The following is a 21,627-nucleotide window of genomic DNA, read 5'->3' as shown; positions in this document are numbered from 1 at the left end:
CTAAATTGGCCCGGTGGTTTAGAAGGAGATGATATTAGATGTCGACGATCGACGGACGGAAGGACGATAGGGCGATAGGAAAAGCTCAGCCTGAACACTACTAGCTACGTGCTCAGGTGATCTAAAAACCAAAATAACCTGGTTTCTAAATAAGATGATTTTTTTTCATTTTTTATTGTTTTTATTTGGATGATTTTATAGACAACCATAAACATTTCAAAATCCACAATAAGTTTTTTTTTCTGATTTCAAAATAAAATTTAATGATATAAGATACATTATTTAAGTATGGTGCCATATTATAACTTAATACGTAACACGAATCGTATAACGTTAACCATGTAGTATGTAAATTATTATAATGAAATCGCAAACCATAACTAGATAACTTGTTAGTGCATGGATCTGGAATGTATTTTAGCTAAGTGGTAACGCGAGTCTTAAAACGTTAACTAGGTAGTATGTAACTTATTATATTGAATTCGCAAACCATAACTAGATAACTTGTTAGCTCCTGAATCTGGAATGCATTTTAGCTAAGTGGTAACGCGAATCTTAAAACGTTAACCAGGTAGTATGTAACTTATTATATTGAATTCGCAAACCATAACTAGATAACTTGTTAGCGCCTGAATCTGGAATGCATTTTAGCTAAGTGGTAAAGCGAATCTTATTACGTTAACCAGTTAGTATGTAACTTATAAAGTGGAATTTGCAAACGATAACTGGATAACATGTTAGTGCCTGAATCTGGAATGCATTTGTAACCTAGTTGTTACACGCATTTATTTAACCTAAACAGTTAGTATGTAACTTATTTGTTGGAACTCGCAAACCATAACTAGATAGGCAATCACTGTTAGAACCCCAAAGTGCATTTATATCTAAGTGGTAACACGAATCGTTTTACGTTTACCAGTTAATATGTTATTAATGAATTGAAATTCACAAACCATAAAAAGATGTTCAATTACTGCTAGAAGCCCAAAGTGCATTTATATCTAAGTTATAACACGAATCTTATTACATTGACCAGTTAGTATGTTACTTATTAAGTGGACTTCACAAACCATAACTAGACAACCTGTTAATGTTGTACATCTAAAAAAGGTAAACGGTGGCACTTCTGGGCACTTCTAAGCCAGTTTTTAGTCTTATGATAATCATCTTACCAAACAATTAACGCGACTATTCACTAGATAGCTAGATAATTATCGCCAAAATTAAGTGTTTAACTCGAAACAATTTGCGAACGTTAACAGGCTACCTTATGACATGTATATGCCACCATACATAAGGATGATTTTTGAGGCCAAGTATCTAAGCAATATGACTTGAAGTTCACAAACAAAAAGCTGGTATCAGTCTAAATTTACTGCATGTGAATATATTGCTTAGTTGTGGATTCGGATACGTTTGGTATAACCAAGAAGTATTGAATGAATCTCATTTTATTGCTTTGTTGAAACAATCACTTAATGACCAGTATTGCCAGGAATGGCATTCTTCTATTATAGATTCTGAAAAACTTAAATTTCACTCTTGTTTTAAATCAAGTTTGTGCCATGAAATTTACTTAGACTGCGTCAATATACGCATATATAGAAATGCTCTTGCGTGTTTCCGATGCTCATCACATAACCTTGAGATTGAATATGTTGTTGAAACAGAATACCATTTTTTGCTCAAATGTCCTTTCTACTCTAATATTAGAAAAACATATTTACCAAAGAAATATTATGAAAATGCCACTTTTAACAATTGTATCATCTTGATGCGTACAAAAAATGAAAATTTGTTAAGGGATATTGCTATGTATATATACTTTGCTATGCAACATAGAAATACTTTACTACAAGCGTTGTAAAAATGTTATAAGTAATATTAATACTTACTTCAGTATATTGTGTACTTTTGTTCGGTAATGATATTAATTGTTTAACATCTGTAATTACTTGTGATCTCGGGGGCCTTTGAGATGTGTGCCTGACGTATCGGTGGGTACCACTAGATCAACCACACCTACGTGGGTGACGTCTCGATGACTTAGACGGGATGCAAGTTATTGCAGGGTATTGCTAGAGTATTGTGTATAGTATTTTATTACAATGTGTACTCTTTAGATCCCTTCTATTTCGTTTCGAAAAGGTATTTAATGCATGCTACACATTCGAATCTGTATTCCGACTTGCACTTCTTTATTTCTTAACTCTTTAGCTTTCGTGTTTTTTGTTTGTTTGTTTTTGTTTATTGTTTTTTCTTTTGTTCTTTTTTCCATTCTCTTGTTGGTTTCTTGTTGGATTTTTCTCTCATTTGTTTGTTCTGTAATTGATTTTGTATTATATTGTACATTGTTCAACCGATGTTACCATTGTTGCTTTTGCACATTTGTAATATACATATTTGTTGTCTTGGGCCGGTGGCCTTTAGCAAATAAAATATTGAACTTGAACTTGAACTTGCATGTGAACGAAAGCTACAATGGGACATGATTATGTAATAATAAACGTTGTGCACTTTCTTATCCCAAATATATGTTCCTTCTACTAACAGCAGAAATGAATACATGCACACAAACATTAAATAGATACAATTTAAACAACATACATACCTTAATCACAAAAAAACGATAGCTTAAATCACATATTTGAGATATATGTTTCCATTACTGTGAACTTAAACTTAAAAGAACTAACGTCTTACTTTTCTAAACGAAAACTGTGCATTTATCGTGGCACAGCAGTGTTTACCTGGTATCCAAGATGTGAATAATACAATGTCGAACGGAGCGTGTTAAGGCAGTGTCAAGTTTCGCTCATATTTAATATTGTGGTGAACAGAAAAGAGTGCCTCTTTGATATAAAATGTCAAAAGTCCAAAGATAGTTTATTATGTATAGGTTAATAGCTGTGGGTTAAAACAATATTCTTAATAACAGCAATTATCCATGTTTGTTGAAATGTAGTCGCTTATTATTGGAAGGTATAATCAAATATACGGATCGTTTTTCTTTGTGCATAAAACTGTACTGTGTTTGGTATGCGTTTGAGTTTCCTTTTACTTAATTCTTCTTGCCGACGGCGAAATTTAGTATTGTATCAAACAAACAATGCCTCAAACAACGTTTGATAAAGACTTTGTACTAACCGTATGGATATATCGCCACACACATTTTTTGTGCACTTACACAACTATATCTGAAACGACTGGTTACGACCTAATGCAACCAAACTGTCGCGAAGACGATTGTGTCTCGCTGGCTTTACATGGCATGATGTTTAAACCTTTTGCTCGTTTTCCACATGAGTATTGTTTTTCACATTATTAATGACATTCCATGAGTTGGGTGTCGCCTCAAGAGCTTCATCAAACGAGAGTATTTCATTGGTTCGGGTTGTTTGTTAATAGTATACTCGTACATTTATCTGTCTTGGATATACACCCTTACGGTCTTGGTAATCTTCTACGGGACCAAGCGATCTCATATTTGACAAGATGACGACCATGTTATGGTTGTTTTTTCTAATATGTTTCTGCTTATGAGGCATGTGGCTAACGTTATTCTGTCGATTACAGTTGGTAAAGAATCCTATGTTATGCAAACACTGCTGGTAATTCAAAGAATTTGAAAATCGAACAGTGCAATTTCGAAATGCAATTCATTCTCACGATCAAGTTTGATACACTGGTATTTGGTAATCAATAGCTTCAAATTTTAGAACGGGTTATAATCGGGCTTCACAAAATCTTCCCCACGAAACGTGCATGCAACTTCCTTGTTTAATATTCTGTTTCGTCATATTTAATATCAAGTGTAACCCGTGATCGTTACACATATTTGTTAAACCACGCTTAAGAACATTAGTAATATCTAAATACCAGCAAATAATTCAAACATTTAAAGCTGCTTTTATTAATATATACTTGCAATACAAGCCGAGTTGTTCAGTCCTTGGAGATCATTTTTATAATGAATAGCCTAAGGCTTTAATCGTATACTCAAAGACATTATATTTTGAATAAACTATTGAAATTGATTTCTATATCAAGCAACCTTAAACAACGTGATTTTAAGTTATTATACGGACGTTCCACATGTTTGGCAATCAGTTTGCTATTTAAGTAACACCAAACCATATAAAGTACACTATTGTCGCTGTTACGTACGTGTCAATCATGAATGGACATTTAATATTAAGTTTCATTGAGCGCAAGAGCCCGTATCACATAATGTGAAATAATCATGTCCTTCTTGCATGAGTTCGAAATATACTTGTGAAGACTTAAGTCAGTAATATACTCAACAAAACATATTAGAACCATGCAACATGTATAATCCTTACAGGTTAAAGTAACAAAAAACGTTCAATAATAAGACAGGCCCAGGGGATTGTTTTTCTACTCGTATGTTGGAATATCGTTGCAATCCAAACAAACAAAAACAGTGAACAATGAAAGATAATCATCTAAAATGATTGACTTTCTTAGATATTGATATGACTTTTTTTTTAAAATCACATGTCTCTATTTATTGTTTTCCATTAATATTTATATGAAAAACTGGAATGTTTGCAGAAAAGTATTGCATTCAATGAGTTCTACTCTGTCGATGTCTAATTCGATTTCTTCTAAACAAAAATACAATGCCAAACATAAGATGATTCAACATTTGTAATTACAACGAAATTGGTCTACTTGTATTTACATTGCAGATATCAAGCATGCATACCGTAAAGTTTAAATTTATACAACTAATACTCACGCAAAATTTGACCTTCATTTTTTTTCTAAAATTGACACATACTTGATAATCCAGACATAAATGAACGAGTCTCTACTCTTAAATGTTACCAGCAGGCTTCACGTTTATACTACTTAACCATACATTAAAGGGGCTGTCTCACGTATGGTAAAATAGCAAAAAAAAAAGAGAAAATTGTCGAAAACAAACTTGGCTTCGATGTGTACAATTCATTGAAACTTACTAACTGAAGTATCATATAGTTTACAATTTAGTTAAGTTTAGCAGTTATTTCGTATTTTTCCATTAAAAAAGATTACTGGGTATGTCTACCAGGTATAATTCATTCCTTATGCGTGATTGGCTACTCGGTGTTATCACGTAATATTACCGAGGTAGGTGTATAGCTTAATTATGTCACCCTATAAGAATAAGACTTTGTAGCGCAGTGAGTAAGACGATGACTACAATTTTGGCGACGCGGGTTTGAACCCGGTCTCCAACACATTTTTTTTTTACATTTTGCTATTTTTTTGCAATTATGATATGAAAACGTACCACATTCTATTAGATAATTGTCCTGAGATTCGTTACAGTAAAAAAAAAACTTTTTTTTTTGGTGCCAATCTGTGACAAGTCCCTTTAGGTTTGGAATCCAATTAGACAAAAATGTATAACTCATGAGAAAGCCTAAATTAAAATATTCATAAAAGGTTAAGGTTAAGGGTAGGACTAAATAATCATCAACTTTATTGTACATATCTTCATATTTATTTTTGCTGAAATACTACCCCTGGTCGTCCTTTAATGTGGTTATCCTATTATCGAATACATTATATGATATACCAAGAGTGGGGGGGGGGGTACTACCCCAATTATATTTTAGCAATTTCAATTCCTAAAGACTTCGTCTTGGACACATTTCATTACTTTTCTCTCCTAAATTGAATTGACTCCCCCCCCCCAACACCACTGAACCCGCTTTTGTTTACTGATGCAGTGTGTAACGGTCCGTTGTAGACGGCGGATTAGTGTAACGGTCCTCTGTAGGCGGCGGATATGCGTTCATAGTATAACATTACGTTATAGACGGAAGTACGTTCACAGTACGTATGTTAACTTGGTTGGTTATATGCAAATTACCAAACATGTGTTCTTTATGGATTGAGAATTACTGTATATAAAGACCAGTGAACCCCTTCAGGTGTCGAGCATGCTTTTCTCTGAAGGGATATGTTGGTGTTTGTTGGTCTCGCACCTTATTACATGGGTATTATAATGTCATTAACTTTTGCTCAAGTACTATCTCATAGTGTCCTTTGACATGTAAAGGTCCCGCCTTTATTTACTTTTGTTTAAACTCAATATCTAGATTTCAATTCAAAATGGGACATTTAATATATCTCAAAAAATGTTTGCATCGAAACCTATCAAAGTTTAGAATTTGATAAAAAAAAATATATTGTTTTGTTTAAAAAAAAAAAAACTTCAAAAAGAAAAAAGAAATAAGAAAAACCTTGACTATACAATATGTAAAGGGCAAAACTAGAGGGATACATGCAAAATTATACCAACCCTGCACAACAATACTTTAGAGAGTAGAATCTGAGATTGTGTTATATCCATGTCGTATCAATTGAACGAAACTATTCGTAAAGATTGTGTCATTTAATACATAGTAATTATTTTATTGTACGAACTAACCTATTTATACCAGAATTTGTCATCAATAAGAAATGTCTATCAAGGGTTGTAAAGCACTAAAGATTAAGCCAAAGGATTCATTCATTGCTATTTTCTTGTTCGTAATGTATTAGATTTCTTTACTGTGAACCGAACATTTTAAAATATCTATGCATGAATATTAATATCGGTGAATAAATGTGTACCTTACATACACAATCTCAGACTAAAGTTGGACGAGTATAAATAAGGAATAAATTGCGGGGTTGATATCATTATCGGGGTATGAACGCAATTGTGCTAATCAAAGTGTGTGGTGTCCGATAAAATGAAGTTGCGTTGTGAATATTTGGTCAGAAATGTATCTAAAACAATTGCTGTTTATGTTCTTCGCATTTATTGATGAAAAACAATATGTTCTTTTGATCATGAAACCCCATGCTTTTAAAACCGGAGTAATATTTTACCTTGTATGTTGTGCATACATGCAGCTTTCTGCGGTATTATAAAATTGATATAATTGCAGTTCAATGGTGCTAAGGGGATTTCGGAAATAAGCGTATTACCCAGCAATGATTACGGTGTCATTGTAAAGGGTCACATGGTTCAATGTCTATCAAGTTTTGTTAATGAACTCCAGACAGTACGTATGCGGCTAAATTGTGGCATGATTATCGTTGAAAAATCTCTTTTGAAACCTCTATACAATGAATTGTGCCAAATTAACGAAAAAACAGTCGGATATTGTATGGGTAAATAGGTAAATGAATGGCAATTATTAAAATTGTATCAATCAATAGGTAATTATATTTAAAATCAAGATCATCGTTTAGTTTACATGAATAATTGACCTGGCGGTGTTCGTTCCAGCGATACAATCTGACAATTTATTAACCTGTTGCGTACATTGCCTGAGCAGGGGTGAACAAATTAAGTAAGTCTATGTTAGTGATGATATATCGGTCTAAGTAAATAATGAGAGTGATCTTGCGAATATTTTCCCAATATGAATTGAAAACTTTTTTTGCAGAATCCTAGAACCTCACTTACATCTATAAAGGTCCATCGTACGTGTATCTCTTAACCTGTTGTGTTCAGCATTCTATATAGAGAGTTAATCTTCACACCAGTTATAGACCTTGCAGTGCATTTTCTTGACAACATGTTGAACTTTGATATAAAGAAGGATTTTAGTTTATTTTCCATTGATTAGGTTAACTACTATGGTGACAACGCCAACAGCGAATAAAACCGTCGAGCTAACAAATCAAGCCCAAACATAGTAGTAGTATATTGCAATACCGATCAATATCCCTCGGTGATTGAATGTCAAGTTCTTGTGCCATTTTTTGCATATATATTAAGGTTCACAAATATATACACTAAGACGTTGGTTTAACAGATATCGACCATGTTAAATTGCTCTATAGTGTTTACTTAAATTTAAAATAATAAGAAACGTGCAATCATACATTACTCACTGAAAAAGACAGCTCTCCGTTCCTATTCTTACAAAATGCACACAGAATAACTTCTCTCCATAGCTTGGTTTAACCTTAAGTATGTCAATATAACATTATAATTTCAAGGTTTATGCCTTTTGAATAAGATCAAAAGATATGGAGTAGAAATTATATCGTAAACGTAGACACAGGATAAAGACAAACCATAAAAGGCTCAAATTGTTGGTAAAGATAAAATGTTAGATATGCAATAGTAATAATACAGTATATTAATTGAAATGCATTGATCGTTTGACCTCTTTCAAGGCATTGAAATATTTAAATGAACGGACAAAGGTTCAATACGTGGTGAATAATAGAATGCTGGTTTGTCAAAAGAGAAATAGAAAGGATCTTCAATGGTTTTGGGGGACATGTTGTACCTCTCTTGTTGGTCACGAAAGGGCCTTGATATTAGTGTGTTAGATTCTCGACATGTATGCGTTCGTGTTTTGACCACAGTCAACACACCGAACGTTCGGAATCATATCTTTGAAATCCCTAGAAATGTCCAACCATTTAGTTGACTCTTGTAATTTCAGTTATTTACCGTCTTAAAAAAGTAAATCAATCGTAATTATAATTATTGCTGTTTTGAACAACTGTCATGATTTGTAACTAGTCCAGCCAAGACTATCGTTATGCGCTTTAACAATAATGCCAGGATATTTAAGACTCATTTGAAACAAGGATTAGATTATACATGTACACCTTAACATGCACGTTCTTCTGATACAGTTACAGCATGCTTTTTGTTATATGACGGAGGGGAGACAACGAGTTGTTGGACACGATAGTAAGAAGGAGAGAAATATGCATATTTGCTGGAAAATGCAGAAGGAGGAACTAACTGTATTTTGTTGAACGAAGCAGGAGTTATGGATTACTGCAAGCTGGTACACAAATGGAAGGAGGAAATCATGGCATTTTGTTTTGCACGGTTTACGTAGGACACAAAGCAGAATTGAGGAATAGCCGCATTTTGTTGTACTAGGCTGGACTGGACGCTATAACAGGATACTGCTTAATACATGAATGGAAATGATTTTATGTGATTGCACAAGGCAATTTGGAACACAAATGCATGTTGTTGTAAGTGCAGAAGAAACTAATCATTGAAGTGCATGCAGAAGTAACTAAACGTTGAAGAACATGTACAAGTAGCTAAACGTTGAAATACATGCACAAGTAGCTAAACGTTGAAGTACATGTACAAGTAGCTAAACGTTGAAGTACATGTGCAAGAAGCTAAACGTTGAAAACAAAGTAAAATTAAGACTTGAGCCCCTTAAATTAGAAACATCAAAATATGGGATTAACTGTAGACATTGAACATCTTCTCATTTCAAACAGAATGAAAACATATGAATAACATATAGAGAATTAAACACATACAATTCCTTTTTTCTATAAAGCACGCGCCAAAGATACACAAACAAAATGGAAACATATGAAAAACATATATAGAATTAAACACCTACAATCCCTTATTTTCTATGAAGCACGCGCCAAAGATACACTCCACTTTTACACGTTCAATAACCGTGTTGTATTGGGTACACGCAGCCCGAATCGCATCACTTTAACAAATGCAATCCCCTTGTTTGTTAGGAACACGCGACCCGATCCGCTCCATGTGCATTACCCTTGTTTCCTATATAGCAAGCACCCCGGATACAATCGACTTTAACACGTACATTTCCCTTGTTTTCATTCTAGCACACACCCCGGATACACACAACTTTACCTCGTACAATCCCCTTGTTTTTTATGAAGCGCGCAGCCCGAATACGTACCACTTTCACACGTACAATACCCTTGTTTTCTATGAAGCGCGCAGCCCGAATATGCACCACTTTAACACCTTCGGTCCCCTTGTATTTTATGTCGCACGCACCCCAGATACAATCGACTTTAACACGTACAGTCCCCTTGTATTTTATGTTGCACGCACCCCGGATACAGCCCATTTTAACACGTACAGTCCCCTTGAATTTTCTGTCGCACGCGCCCTGGATACAGCCCACTTTAACACGTTCGGTCCCCTTGTATTTTATGTCACACGCAACCCGGATACAGCCCACTTTAACACGTACAGTCCCCTTGTATTTTATGTCGCACGCACCCCGGACACAGCCCACTTTAACACGTACAGTCCCCTTGTATTTTATGTTTCACGCACCCCGGATACAGCCCACTTTAACACGTACAGTCCCCTTGTATTTTATGTCGCACGCACCCCGGATACAGCCCACTTTAACACCACGTACAGTCCCCTTGTGTTTTATGTCGCACGCACCCCGGATACAGACCACTTTAACACGTACAGTCCCCTTGTATTTTATGTCGCACGCACCCCGGATATAGCCCACTTTAACACGTACAGTCCCCTTGTATTTTATGTTGCACGCACCCCGGATACAGCCCACTTTAACACGTATAGTCCCCTTGTATTTTATGTCGCACACCCCCAGATACAGCCCACTTTAACACATACAGTCCCCTTGTACTTTATGTCGCACGCACCCCGGATACAGCCCACTTTAACACGTACAGTCCCCTTGTATTTTATGTCGCACGCACCCCGGATACAGCCCACTTTAACACGTACAGTCCCCTTGTATTTTATGTCGCACGCACCCCGGATACAGCCCACTTTAACACGTACAGTCCCCTTGTATTTTATGTTGCACGCACCCCGGATACAGACCACTTTAACACGTACAGTCCCCTTGTATTTTATGTTGCACGCACCCCGGATACAGCCCACTTTAACACGTACAGTCCCCTTGTATTTTATGTCGCACACCCCCAGATACAGCCCACTTTAACACATACAGTCCCCTTGTACTTTATGTCGCACGCACCCCGGATACAGCCCACTTTAACACGTACAGTCCCCTTGTATTTTATGTCGCACGCACCCCGGATACAGCCCACTTTAACACATACAGTCCCCATGTATTTTATGTCGCATGCACCCCGGATACTGCCCACTTTAACACGTACAGTCCCCTTGTATTTTATGTCGCACTCAACCCGGATACAGCCCACTTTAACTCGTACAATCTCCTTGCATTTTATGTCGCACGCACCCCGGATACAGCCCACTTTAACACTTACAATCGCCTTGTATTATATGTCGCACTCAACCCGGATACGGCCCACTTTAACACGTACAATCGCCTTGCATTTTATGTCGCACGCACCCCGGATACAGCCCACTGTACCTCGTACAGTCCCCTTTCTTTTTTTATGTATCACACCCCCAATGCTCACCACCGACCAATCACCTATAGCTGCATATGTCGACCCGCATAGGTGTACACACTATATCTATGCCAATGAAACGAACTAATACCAATTAAGTCTACTTTTTTGTGATTAATTACAATCCCTATGCCAAACCCAAACCGGGATATGTTTTGCTTATAATTAAATAAATTTTACGCAGACAAAGAAGCCACGATTGTCGGCCTTAGAACGATCTTCAGAAGCAGTGTTTTTTTATTAAAACGTTTTTGTTGTTTTTTCTTGTATTTTTTTGTTGTTGTTGTTTTGTTCGGTGGGAATCGTGGGAGATACGGCTATTTAACATAAAGACGTTAAGGGTTGGACACATACGGGTATATTCTATATAGCGGTTTTAAGGTAAACAAATACGGGTTTTTATTATTAAGACGTTTTTGTCGTTCTGAAAGTATAATCAAACACAATTTTCAACTACCAAACAACAAAGTGAATGAAAAACAAGAATAATAAAACAATATCCATGGAAACTTGTTCCATGGATTCTAACATATCACGAGGGTCGCTACATCACCAAGCGTCCATGGAAAGATGAGTATCTGCCGTTGCTGGTCAATTATGAGGCTAGCTTGAGACATACAGAAAACTTTATCAGGCGGTTGCGAAAAGAACCATTCATGTATTCAGACATAGTATGACGATGACGATATATGGCGTAGCTGTATACATATGCAGAGCCAACCAATCAGCGCTGTCAATGGCAAAACCCCGTGGTGAACCATTAAAGAAACTTTCACTACCACGGTTAAGGCTAATGGCTGCAGTGATCAGTGTGAGAGTCGTTAGACATTTGCAACAACAACTCAATATTGCCAAGATGGAACTGACAACCAAATAACATATTGGTTACAATCAATGAATTCATTAAAAAGGTTTTGTGAAAATCAAGGGGACCTATTGTTTGGAGAATTAAATTCATCTAGGGATAGCTTTAGTTCGCTTTTGTCTGGGGGTTTTCCCACCAGTGCAAGAACCGACTGTAATGCGAGTGGTTTCTCGCTTGTCACTGACCGTTCCAAGGCGGGAATCCTAGCCATTATAGGTATGTTTGTTTTGATGTGTGTTTTGTCCATTTGTGTTGTTTGTATTTGTGTTTGTGGTGTTCACTTTTGTGTATATGGTGTTAATATGTTTGCGTGTCTAGTCCCATGACATTTGGGTACTTGCATTGTGACTATAAACAAGGTTTAAGATTCGACTACTAGGTTTTCCCCTGTGTTTCCGCGTTTTATTATTAACTACAATAAATCATGTTCATGAATAAAAATGCAGTCGAAACTGATAGCTATGTCACAAACATGTTAATTTATATATACTCGTTCGACAAAAGCATTTATGCATTTCATATAAAGTAAAACTTGAACTTAGCCATTAGTTAATAATGGTATGCAACCGGCATTGAAATATGGCTGGGTGAGCATTTATTGTTCGCGGGGCATAATAAATATCAAATGGATTACATGGGAAGAGCCAACAAGTTGAACATTGCTTGTTTTGGGGCATACATTAAAGATTTTAAATGGAGCATTTACTAATTAATTGAAAAGTAAAAATAATTAGGTCCAATAATATTATTTACATAAAAGCACATTTTTGTTTATAGTGCTTGATTCATAACGTACAAAAAAGGCCATTATGCCCCTTAATCGCTCATTAACTATGATAGAGTACTGGCAAATGCTGTAGTGGTTAAGGTCATCAAAGCGCAACATTGGAATTTGTTTTCAAATCTGTGTACATGGTCCGAGCTTCGTAAGTGTAGCTTAAAAAAAAAAGAAGGTAGGTCAAAATCTCACAGAAAAGCTCATCAAAAAAAACAACATTGAAACTATGTGCAAAACTACACTCAATGTCTCAATTACAAAATGTCAAAAGATAACAGTCTTTGTCATTTAGCACAACATTGATATTTGTGTTATAAATTGGATACATGTTCTATTGCATTGCTAATGCTTCAGAAACAAGTACATAAAAAAATATTGGAACCAGCTTTGAACCTCGAAATTTATTTAATCAAATTTGGTAGAGGGCAATCGTATGATGCCCTCATAACAAATATCAAAGGTCTTGGCCACTTCGTTAATGAAAAGATTATTTCCTATGTAAGTCTATGAAACTGATGAACTCCAATCTGTTCACAAACTTTGTGAATGACAACTGTTTAATGCTACATACAAAATTATCAAAAGTGTTGTCCTAGCGGTTTCGATAAGAATATTTTCAAACATTTCTTACATAAGCTGAATGGATAATTATGACCCTCGGGGTGGGCCAAATTTTGACCCCAGGGGCACAAGCTGAACGGACTAGATCTACATACAAATATCAAGGCCGTGGGCCCAGGGGAATAGTTTGAACAGTGGAAGAATACCAGTAGGCAATGTAACACAATATATGAGCTCTCGCCCTGATGGATTCTGTCATGAAGAGTTTTTAAGTATATCTTTCGGTTTTATGGAAAACAAAGTTCTGCATCGAGTTCATTTATTTGTTTATTTGTATATTTTTTAAAAAAGAGCACCATCCAAGGAACGTTGAAGTTTCATCTAAATTAGTTGTTGACGCACGACGGGCGGACGGACGCCGGGCGTTGGGCGAAATGAAAAGCTCAGTCTGAACACTACTACCTACCTGCTCAGTAGAGCTTAATAATAGCAAACTTGTTAATGTTGTAAATCTAAATTTTGGGCATTTTCAAGCGTGTATTTAGTCTTATGATAATGATCTCACCAAGATGTATTCTTAACATGTTTTGTACAAAATAATTTTAATGACGATTACTTACCTACTTCCATTATCAATTCCAATTACTTTGATTCAATGGCGTGCTTTCATCCAACTGAAACATATATTAATGACACTCAATATACTGGTCCAAAATCCACAAACGTCTGTGAGAAAAAAAAACATTATTGACACAAGTTTGATCGATATAAAAGACTTTTGTATATGATAATTATGAGTTTTAAAAGACGAAACCAACTTCAAATATACATTTGCATTCTCGAGGCGATTAATGCTACCCAATATATTGTAGATAAAAGACTTGTTTCGTAACCTCGTATTTTTCAGCAGGAAAGGAAAAAAAATACACCTGTCGAAATTTGTATTTATGAATGAAATTTGAGAAAACATCTGCTTTTCGTCTGTTTTATTCAACATCCAGACCTAAAGTTAAAACAAATGTTTGCATTTCAAAACTAACACATCATTTTTGTGTTTTAAGAATCATGTTATTCATGTTTTCGGCTCCTAAAATTAAAGCAAAAACTGTAGGAGAAAAGAAAGTTCATGTAGTGTAATGTGTTGATATATCATTTCTTTTATTCGTTGCGTTTATACGTCACTTACAGCGCTTAACGAGTCGGTAAACCATTATATATCATCAATACAACTTTATACAATACATCTCAGTCATACGGTGAAATATGTATTGCGCTAGATGGATGGGTTATACAAATAATTAAGAATCATGTTGGTGGTTTGATTTTCAGTAATTTGATAGTCGAAAGTAAACGGAGTCTATTATAAAGGCTTGTAATGTATTATTTATTAGTTTTATAGTATTGAGACAAGTTTTATGGTATTGCAAAACAAGTTTAATCCCCAAGAAGACTCGGGCTTCAAAACGACTCGTTTTTCACTGACATTGAAAAGCGGTAATCAAACCATTTATCGGTAAGGCTATTTTGATGCGTGAGTTATTTGTTTGAGGTTTTTGTAGTTGTGTATGTGAAATGTTTATACGTTTGTGTCTCTAATTCAGTGTCGTTAAGGCCCTTGTCATGTGTCTCTGAACATAGTAAAGTTTTGAATTAGCTTTGCTCGACTCTGTAGTTTCCATTGTATTTGTGAGAGTAAACACCGCAAGGTACACAGCATAGTAAGAAATCATTTACATCTGTATGGCAGTAATCTTTTGGATGGGATAACATAGTTACGAAGGACAGGCGTTTTGTATCGAACAGTTTGCGGATGTTTAGTTATTTAATATTGAGCTGTCATCTTTGCGGGGTGCTGCCTTTAAAGCAAAACATGATGAAGTAGATGACTAGGAAAGGAAAAGCCCACTTCATTTTCACTGCTTTGTTGCACCTCAGAATAAATACATTAATCGAGAGGATGTCCGCTATCCTCGGTACATTGGCTGAATGACGCCGATTCAGTAAGTGTCACTTGTGAACATTTTGTGATTTGGTCATGAAAGCGATTTTAAGTTTTTCCTTTCAGTTACGTGCCAACCAATGTTTTGCATGGAATTAATTTATTTGTATAATTTTAAAAAAAGAGCACCATCCAAGGATCAGTGAAGTTTAATCTAAATTGGCCAGATGGTTTAAGAGGAGATGTCGTTAGTTGTTGACGAAGGATGGACGGACGTACGAGGGACGATAGGAAAAGCTCAGACTGACCACTACTAGCTACGTGCTCAGGTGAGCAAAAACCCTAAATAACCTGGTTTCATAGCAAGAAGTTTTATGTAATTGTTTTTTATTTAGATGGTTTTATAGACAACCATTAACATTCTAAAATACACAATAAGGATTGTTTTGACTTCAAAATAATATGTTAATCATATGAGATATATCATTTAAGTATGGTGGCATATATAAACTGAATAAGTTACACGAATCTTATTACTTTAACCAGTTAGTATGTAACTTATTAAGTGGAATTCGCAAACCATAACTAGATGAAATGTTAGCGCCTGAATCTGGAATGTATTTATAGCTAAGGGGTAACACGAATCTTATTACGCTTAACAGTTAGTATGTAACTTATTAAGAGGACTTTACAAACCATAACTAGATAGGCAGTCACTGCTAGAACCTCAACGTGCATTTATATCTAAGTGGTAACATAAATGTAAACACGTTAACCAGTTAGTATTAAGTGGACTTCACAAACCATAACTAGATGACCTGTTAATGTTGTACATCTAAAATGGTAATAGGTGGCACTTCTGGGCACTCCCAAGCCTGTATTTAGTTTTATCATAATCATCTTACCTAAACATTAACGCGAATATTTACTAGATAGCTAGATATTTATCGCCAAAATTAAGTAGTTAACTCGAAACAACTCGTGAACGTTAACAGGCTATCTTAAGGCAGGTATATGCCACCATACATAAGGATGGTGTATTAAGTCAAGTATCTAAGCAATATGGCTTCAAGTTCACAAGTAGAAATCTAGTTTCAGTCTAAATTTACTGCATTTGAACAAAACCTTTAATGAGACATGATTACGTAAAATTAAACGCTGTGCACTCTCTTATCCCAATTATATGTTCCTTCTACTAACAGCAGAAACTAATTCATTCAGACACACATTAAATAGATTAAATTTAAACAACATATATACCTTAATCACAAAAAAAACAATAGCTTAAATCACATATTTATATATATATTTCCATTAGTGTGAATTTAAACTTCAAATAACTTACGTCTTACTTTTCTTAACGAATACTGTGCATTTATCGTGGCATAGCAGTGTTTACCTGGTATCCAAGATGTGAATAATAGAATAGCGAACGGGCGTGTAAAGGAAGTGTCAAGTTTCCCTCATATTCAAGACTATGGTGAAAAGAAAATAGTGCCTCTTTGATATAAAATGTCAAAAGTCCAAAGTTTATTATGTATAGTTTAATAGCTGTGGGTTTAAATATTATTCTTAATAACAGCAATTATCCCTGTTTAGTGAAATGTAGTCACTCACAATCTGAAGGTATAACTATCATTTGAAATAAAATATACTAATCGTTTTCCTACGTGCATAAAACTGTACTGTGTTTGGTATGCGTTTTAGTTCCCTTTTACCTATATATTCTTGCCGACGGTTTGCGAACTCTATTATTTTATCAAACTATCAAGTTCGAGGGTTTGTTCATTCTAGTTCCAGGAGTGGTATTCATTAGCCACCTTAGGTTAACGTTATGCTCCTACATTATTAACTTCATTCTGTATAAGTCAGTTATTACTTGCACATTATCCGATTTGCTACATCGTTCTTAGATCCAATTAAGAATACAACTGAATACCACCTTGGGGTAGTATTCAATACAAGTCTCGATTTGATCTAAGAACGAAGGAGCTAATCGGATTGCTCGATTTCAATAACGAACATACACAGTGTATGAAGTCAATGATGCATGACCAGGTTTTGAATTAAAGGTATCTGGTATTATTTTGTGTGTTTTTTTTTTTTTTTATAAAAAAACATATTGGAGTTTGCAGTGATCAAACCCTTAAGTTAATGCATAACTTAACTATAACTATTGACGCTTTTCTGTACATGACAATCATGTTGGGCCATTTAAAAGTTAACTTTCCTTTTTCGAGCACAAGAGCCGGTGTCACATAATGTGAAATGATCATGTCCTTCTTGAGTCATTTCGATATAAATCTGTGCGGACTTCAGTCAGTAATGTAATCAACAAAACATATTTGAACCATGCAACATGTATAATTCTCACATGTTAGTAAAACGTTCAATAATAAGACGGGCCCTGATATTTGTTTTTCGACTCGTATGCTGGAATATCGTTGTTATACAAACAAACAAGATCAGTGAACAATTAAAAGATAACAATTTAAAATGATTGACTTTCATCGATATTGATATGATTTTTTTTATATTTATATTAAAAACCGGAATTTTCGCAGAGAAATATTGCATCAATTATACCAGATTATAAAAACAGCATTCCATTAGTTGAAGCGTTCTACTCTGTCGATGTCTAATTCGATTCCTTTTAAAAAATACAATGCCAAACTTAAGATGATTCAACATTTGTAATCATAAAATGAATTGGACAATTTATATTTACATTTCAGATATCAAGCATGCATACCGTCAAGTTTAAATTTATATAGCTTAAACTCACGCAATATTTGACCTTCATAATTTTCTAAAATTGACATAAATGAACTTGGCACTTCTCTTACATTTTGCCAGCAGGCTTCAAGTTTATGAAGTTTAACCATACTTTAAATTTAATCATGAGAAAGCCTGAATAAAAATCTTCATAAAAGTCAATGTTAAGGATAAGATTAAATAATCATCAGATGTATAGTACGAATCTTCATATCGATATATCTTTGCTGAAATACTACCCCTTGTCTTCCTTAAACGTGGTTATCATATTATCGATAACTTAAATGATATACCAGGGGCGCATCCATAATTTGACGTTAGAGGGGGTGTAACATAGGAGCGTAGGCTTTTGACAAGCGCACCTCCCTACGAACGAAATTAATTTGGTATTTAGTACTGGCAGGACAGGGGGGGGGGGTGTACTACCCCTTATTACATTTGAGCAATTTCAAGTCAAAAAGGTTTCGTCATGGGCATATTTCATTACTTTTTTCTCCTATATTTCATTGACTCCCCCAAGCACCCCTCAACCCGCTTTTGTTTACTGATTGATGCAGTGTGTAACGGTCTGCTGTAGGCGGCGGATTAGTGTAATGATCCGCTGTAGGCGGCGGATGTGCGTTCATAGTATAACATTCCAGACGGAAGTACATTCATAGTACGTATGTTAACTTGGTTGGAAATATGCAAATTAGCAAAGCCTGGGTTGTGTATGGATTGAGAATTAACTGTATATAAAGACCAGCGGACCCCATCAGGGTCGAGCATGCTTTTCTCTGAAGGGATTAATTGGTGTTTGTTGGTCTCGCACATTACAAGTGTATGACATGGGTTTTATAATGTCATTAACTTTTACTCAAATACTACCTCATGGTATATATTAACATGTAAGTCCCGCCATAATTTACTTTTGTTTAAACTCAATATCTAAATTTCCATTCAAAATGGAACATTTAATATATCTCAAAATTATTTTGCACCGAAGCCTATAAAATTTTAGAATTGATAAAAAAATATTAATTTATTTTTAAAAACAAACATCAAAGAGAAGAAATTAAAAGGAACCTTGAATATACAATATGTTTTATAGGGATACATACAAAAATACACCAACCCTGCACAACAAGATATTAGACAGTAGACTCAGTGATTTCATTATGTCCTTGTCGAATCAATTGAACAAAACTTCTCGTAAATATTGTGTCATTTAATACATAGTAATTATTTCATTGTACGAAACTACTCGTAAAGATTGTGGCATTTAATAAATAGTAATTATTTCATTGTACGAACTAACCGATTTATACCAGAATTTATCTCAATAAGAAATATCGATCAAGGGTTGTAAAGCATTAAAGATTAAGCCAAAGTTTTCATTCATTGCTTTTTTCTTGTTCGTTATGTATAAGATTTCTTTACTGTGAACAGAACATTTCAAAAGATCTGTGCATGAATATTAATATCGTTGAATAAATGTATACCTTATATACACAATCTCCGTGTCACAAGTACTGTTGGACAAGTATATTTAAGGAATGAATTGCGGGGTTGATGTCATTATCGTGGTATGAACGCAATTGTGCTGGTCAATGTGAGTGGTGTCCGAGAAAATGAAGTTGCTGTGTGAATATTTGGTCAGAAATGTATTTAAAACAATTGCTGTTTATGTTTTTCGCATTTATTGATGAAAAGAAATATGTTCTTTTGATCATGAAACCCCATGCTTTTAAAACCGGAGTAATATTTTACCTCGTATGTTGTACATACATGCACCTTTCTGCGGTATTATAAAATTGATTTCATTTCAGTTCAGTCATGCTAAGGGAATTTCGGAAATAAGCGTAGTACCCAGCAACGATAACGGTGTCACTGTAAAGGGTCAATTGACGTGGTTATGGTTATCGTCGGTGCAAAAACTTCTCGTTCCTGCGATACAATCTGACAATTTGTTGGTTAGATATCTGGGTTTTGACATTTTGTTTCAGGATTCTATAAAAAAAAGTTAAGCTTCACGTATATATATATATTTATACACTCCAGTTATCGACCTTGCAGTGCATTTTCGTATTTCTCACGCAACATGTTGATATTTAATATGAAGAAGGATAGAGTTTCTTTTCCATTGATTAAGTTTTGAATAGCTTCTATGGCGACACCACCAGCAGCGTCAAAAACCGTCGAGCTTAAAAGTCAAGCCCAAACACAGAATTAGCATATTGCAACACCGATCATTATTCCTCACTAATTGAATATCAAGATATTATTTCAATTACAGTTTAGAAATATATACACTAAGACGTTGGTTTAAGAGATATCGACAGTGTTAAATTGTTCCATAGTGTTTACTTAAATCTAAAATAATAAGAAACGTGCAAGCATACTTTACTCACTGAAAAATACAACTCTCAGTTCGTATTCTTACAAAATGCACACAGAATAACTTCTCTCCATAGCTTGGTTTAACCTTACTATGTCAATATAACATTACAATTTCAAGGTTTACGCCTTTTGAATAAAATCGAATGCTATGGAGTAGAAATAATATCGTAAACGTAGACACAGGATAAAGACAAAATATAAAAGGCTCAAGTTGTTTGCAAAGATAAAATGTTAGATATGCAATGGTAATAATACGGTATCTCAATTGAAATGCGTTAATTGTTTGACCTCTTTCAAAGCATTGACATATTTAAGAGGACGGACAAAGGTTCTATGCGTGGTGAGTAATAGAATGCTGGCTTATCAAAAGAGGAATGGTTCAATGGTTTTTGGTCAAACAAGCAAATAACATATTGGTTACAAACAATGAATTCATTAAAAATGTTTTTTGAGAAATCGTGTAGAAGAAATCGCTTGTCATTGATCGTTCAAAGGCGGTAATCCTAGCCATTATAGGTACGTTTGTTTTGATGGGTGTGTTGTCTATTTGTGATGTTTGTATTTGTGTTTGTGGAGCTTTTTTGGTGTTTGTGGTGTTCATTTTTGTGTATAGGGTGTTAATATGTTTGCGTCACTAGTCCCATGACGTTTGGGTACTTGCCTTGTGACTATAAACAGGGCTTAAGATTCAACTACTAGGCTATGCCCTGTTGTCATTAACTAGTATAAATCATTTTCATGAATTAAAATGCAGTCGAAACTGATAGCTATGACACAAACATGTTACTTAATATTTACTCGTTGGATAAAAGCATTTATGCATTTCAAATAAAGTAAAACTTGAACTTAACCATTAGTTAGTAATGATATGCAAGCGGCATTGAAATATGGCTGGGAGAGCATTTATTGTTCGCGGGGCATAAGAAATATCAAATGGATTACATGGGAACAGCCAATAAGTTCAACATTGCTTGTTTTTGGGCTAACTTTTAAAGATTTTAAATGGAGCATTAACTAATTAATTGAAAAGTAAAAATAATTAGGTCCAAGCATATTTTTTACATAAAAGCACATTTTTTATAGTGCTTTATACATAACGTACAAAAAAGGTCCGAGCTTCGTTAGTGTAGCTTC

The 21,627-nt window shown here is 34.9% G+C and overlaps 1 protein-coding gene across 20 annotated transcripts in view; it reads right to left on the bottom strand.

The window, feature by feature from the left end:
- The window catches only part of LOC128221883 (uncharacterized), a 66,605-nt gene that overhangs the window by 27,427 nt on the left and 17,551 nt on the right, over positions 1-21,627 (bottom strand). For 4 of the 20 annotated variants that reach the window (XM_052930522.1, XM_052930523.1, XM_052930527.1 and 1 more), the window contains exons 3-4: positions 14,021-14,074; positions 1,896-2,322 (exon numbers count right to left, since the gene is read on the bottom strand). The exons of 1 other annotated variant lie outside the window; for it this stretch is intronic. Coding sequence is in view for 1 of the 19 variants with exons in the window: in XM_052930536.1 (XP_052786496.1) it covers positions 14,021-14,030 (10 nt within the window). In the remaining 18 variants the exon portion in view is untranslated. 15 more of the 20 variants (XM_052930530.1, XM_052930539.1, XM_052930531.1 and 12 more) reach the window with 8 other exon arrangements.

This window comes from Mya arenaria, chromosome 16, assembly GCF_026914265.1.
Source record: "Mya arenaria isolate MELC-2E11 chromosome 16, ASM2691426v1".
In the NCBI taxonomy this organism is placed as follows: Eukaryota; Metazoa; Mollusca; class Bivalvia; order Myida; family Myidae; genus Mya; species Mya arenaria.
The sequence above is the reverse complement of the archived record's forward strand: the minus strand, read 5'-3'. Positions and strand labels throughout refer to the sequence as shown.